This window comes from Ursus arctos, unplaced genomic scaffold, assembly GCF_023065955.2.
Source record: "Ursus arctos isolate Adak ecotype North America unplaced genomic scaffold, UrsArc2.0 scaffold_22, whole genome shotgun sequence".
Taxonomy (NCBI): Eukaryota; Metazoa; Chordata; class Mammalia; order Carnivora; family Ursidae; genus Ursus; species Ursus arctos.
Genome location: NW_026622897.1, coordinates 57313077 through 57314681, shown reverse-complemented (window position 1 = coordinate 57314681; position 1605 = coordinate 57313077). Strand labels below are relative to the sequence as shown.

The following is a 1605-nucleotide window of genomic DNA, read 5'->3' as shown; positions in this document are numbered from 1 at the left end:
CATCATACACAAAAATAAATGGCAAGTAAATGATGAAAAATAAATAGAAACAAACCAACGTACACAAATATTAGTAGAAACGATAGGAGAATATATTATAAATTTAGGGGAAGGAAGAGTATCCTGTGAATGACTCAAAATCCAGAATCAATGGAATAACAGATTGACAGAAAACTATACAACCATAAACCTTGTAAAGGATTAAAAACTAATATATTAAAAGAGGATGGTGTCTTTGAGTAATTTTTCAAAATCATTTTACAAACTGTATAGACAATGTCTCTACAAAGCAGTAAGACTTCAGAAAAAACCTAATGTAGAAACATGAGCTGCTGTCTTCTCAATGCTTGTGTTTTTCTTCCTTCTAGGAGCCCACATTTTTATGGTAGGAAAATGACTACTTGGGACAGCCTCATGGCAGATTCTAACTCCAGTACTGAACAGTTGGTTTCATTCTACCTCACTGGGATTCCTGGCTACGAGAATGTTAATCACTTCATTTCCATCCCTTTTTGTGTGTGCTACCTGATTGGAACAGTGGGCAACTCCACAATCCTTCACACCATCCACACAGACAAGAGTCTCCACGAGCCCATGTACTACTTCCTGGCCATGCTGTCCCTCACTGACATGGGCATGTCATTCTCCACCCTGCCCACAGTATTAAAAATCTTCTGGTTTGATGCGAGGGAGATTGAGGTGAATGCTTGTGTGGTCCAAATGTATTTTATTCATACTTTTTCTCTGATGGAGTCAGCTGTGCTTCTAGCCATGGCTTTTGACCGGTATGTGGCCATTTGTGATCCTTTGAGGTATTCCAGCAAACTCACCCCACAACGCATTATCTATATAGGGGTCTTCATTGTAATCAGATGCTCCATCGTTCTCCCTGCTATTCTTGTTCATATTCCCACATTTTCCTTCTGTCACTCCCATGTTCTCTCCCACTCTTTCTGCTTGCATCAAGAAGTCATCCAGTTGGCTTGTGCCGACATCTCATTCAACATTTTATATGGCTTGTTTGTTGTTGCTTTTTATTGGGGAGTAGATTCTCTAGGAATCTTGTTATCTTATGCTTTCATCCTCCATTCTGTGCTAGGCATTGCATCCCAGAGAGGGAAGCTCAAAGCCCTCAATACGTGTGCTTCCCACATTTGTGCCGTGCTCATTCTGTATGTGCCCATGATAGGGCTATCCTTAGTGCATCGCTTTGCAAAACACTCCTCCCCCCTTGTCCACATAACCATGGCCAATATTTACTTGTTAGTTCCGCCAGTACTTAACCCAATCATTTATGGCATCAAGACAAAGCAGATTCGCCAAGGCTTCCTAAGGATATTAGCACCCAAAAGGGTTGGACTTGCTCACACTTAGAAGGGATAAGATTCTCTGTTATTTTGACCTTTGCATCCATGACCTTCATTCTGAAGATAACTAGCTTAGAATTTCTTGGACACATTTGATCTATAGTGAGTACATTATAGTTAATAAATTCTGCATATCTCTGTAAGAAAAACATTGTACTTGTTTCTGTCATGACTTCCTAGCTTTAAAGCATCTCAAAACCCTGATACAAAGAGGTTCAGTGAGAAGAAATTCATTTCA

At 39.9% G+C, this 1605-nt stretch overlaps 1 protein-coding gene across 1 annotated transcript; it reads left to right on the top strand.

The window, feature by feature from the left end:
* The first annotated feature begins 414 nt into the window (after positions 1-414).
* LOC113269438 (olfactory receptor 51G1-like) lies at positions 415-1374 on the top strand. The gene has a single exon (XM_026518328.4). It carries the CDS (start codon positions 415-417, stop codon positions 1372-1374), a length of 960 nt encoding a protein of 319 aa, XP_026374113.4.
* Positions 1375-1605: the final 231 nt, after the last annotated feature.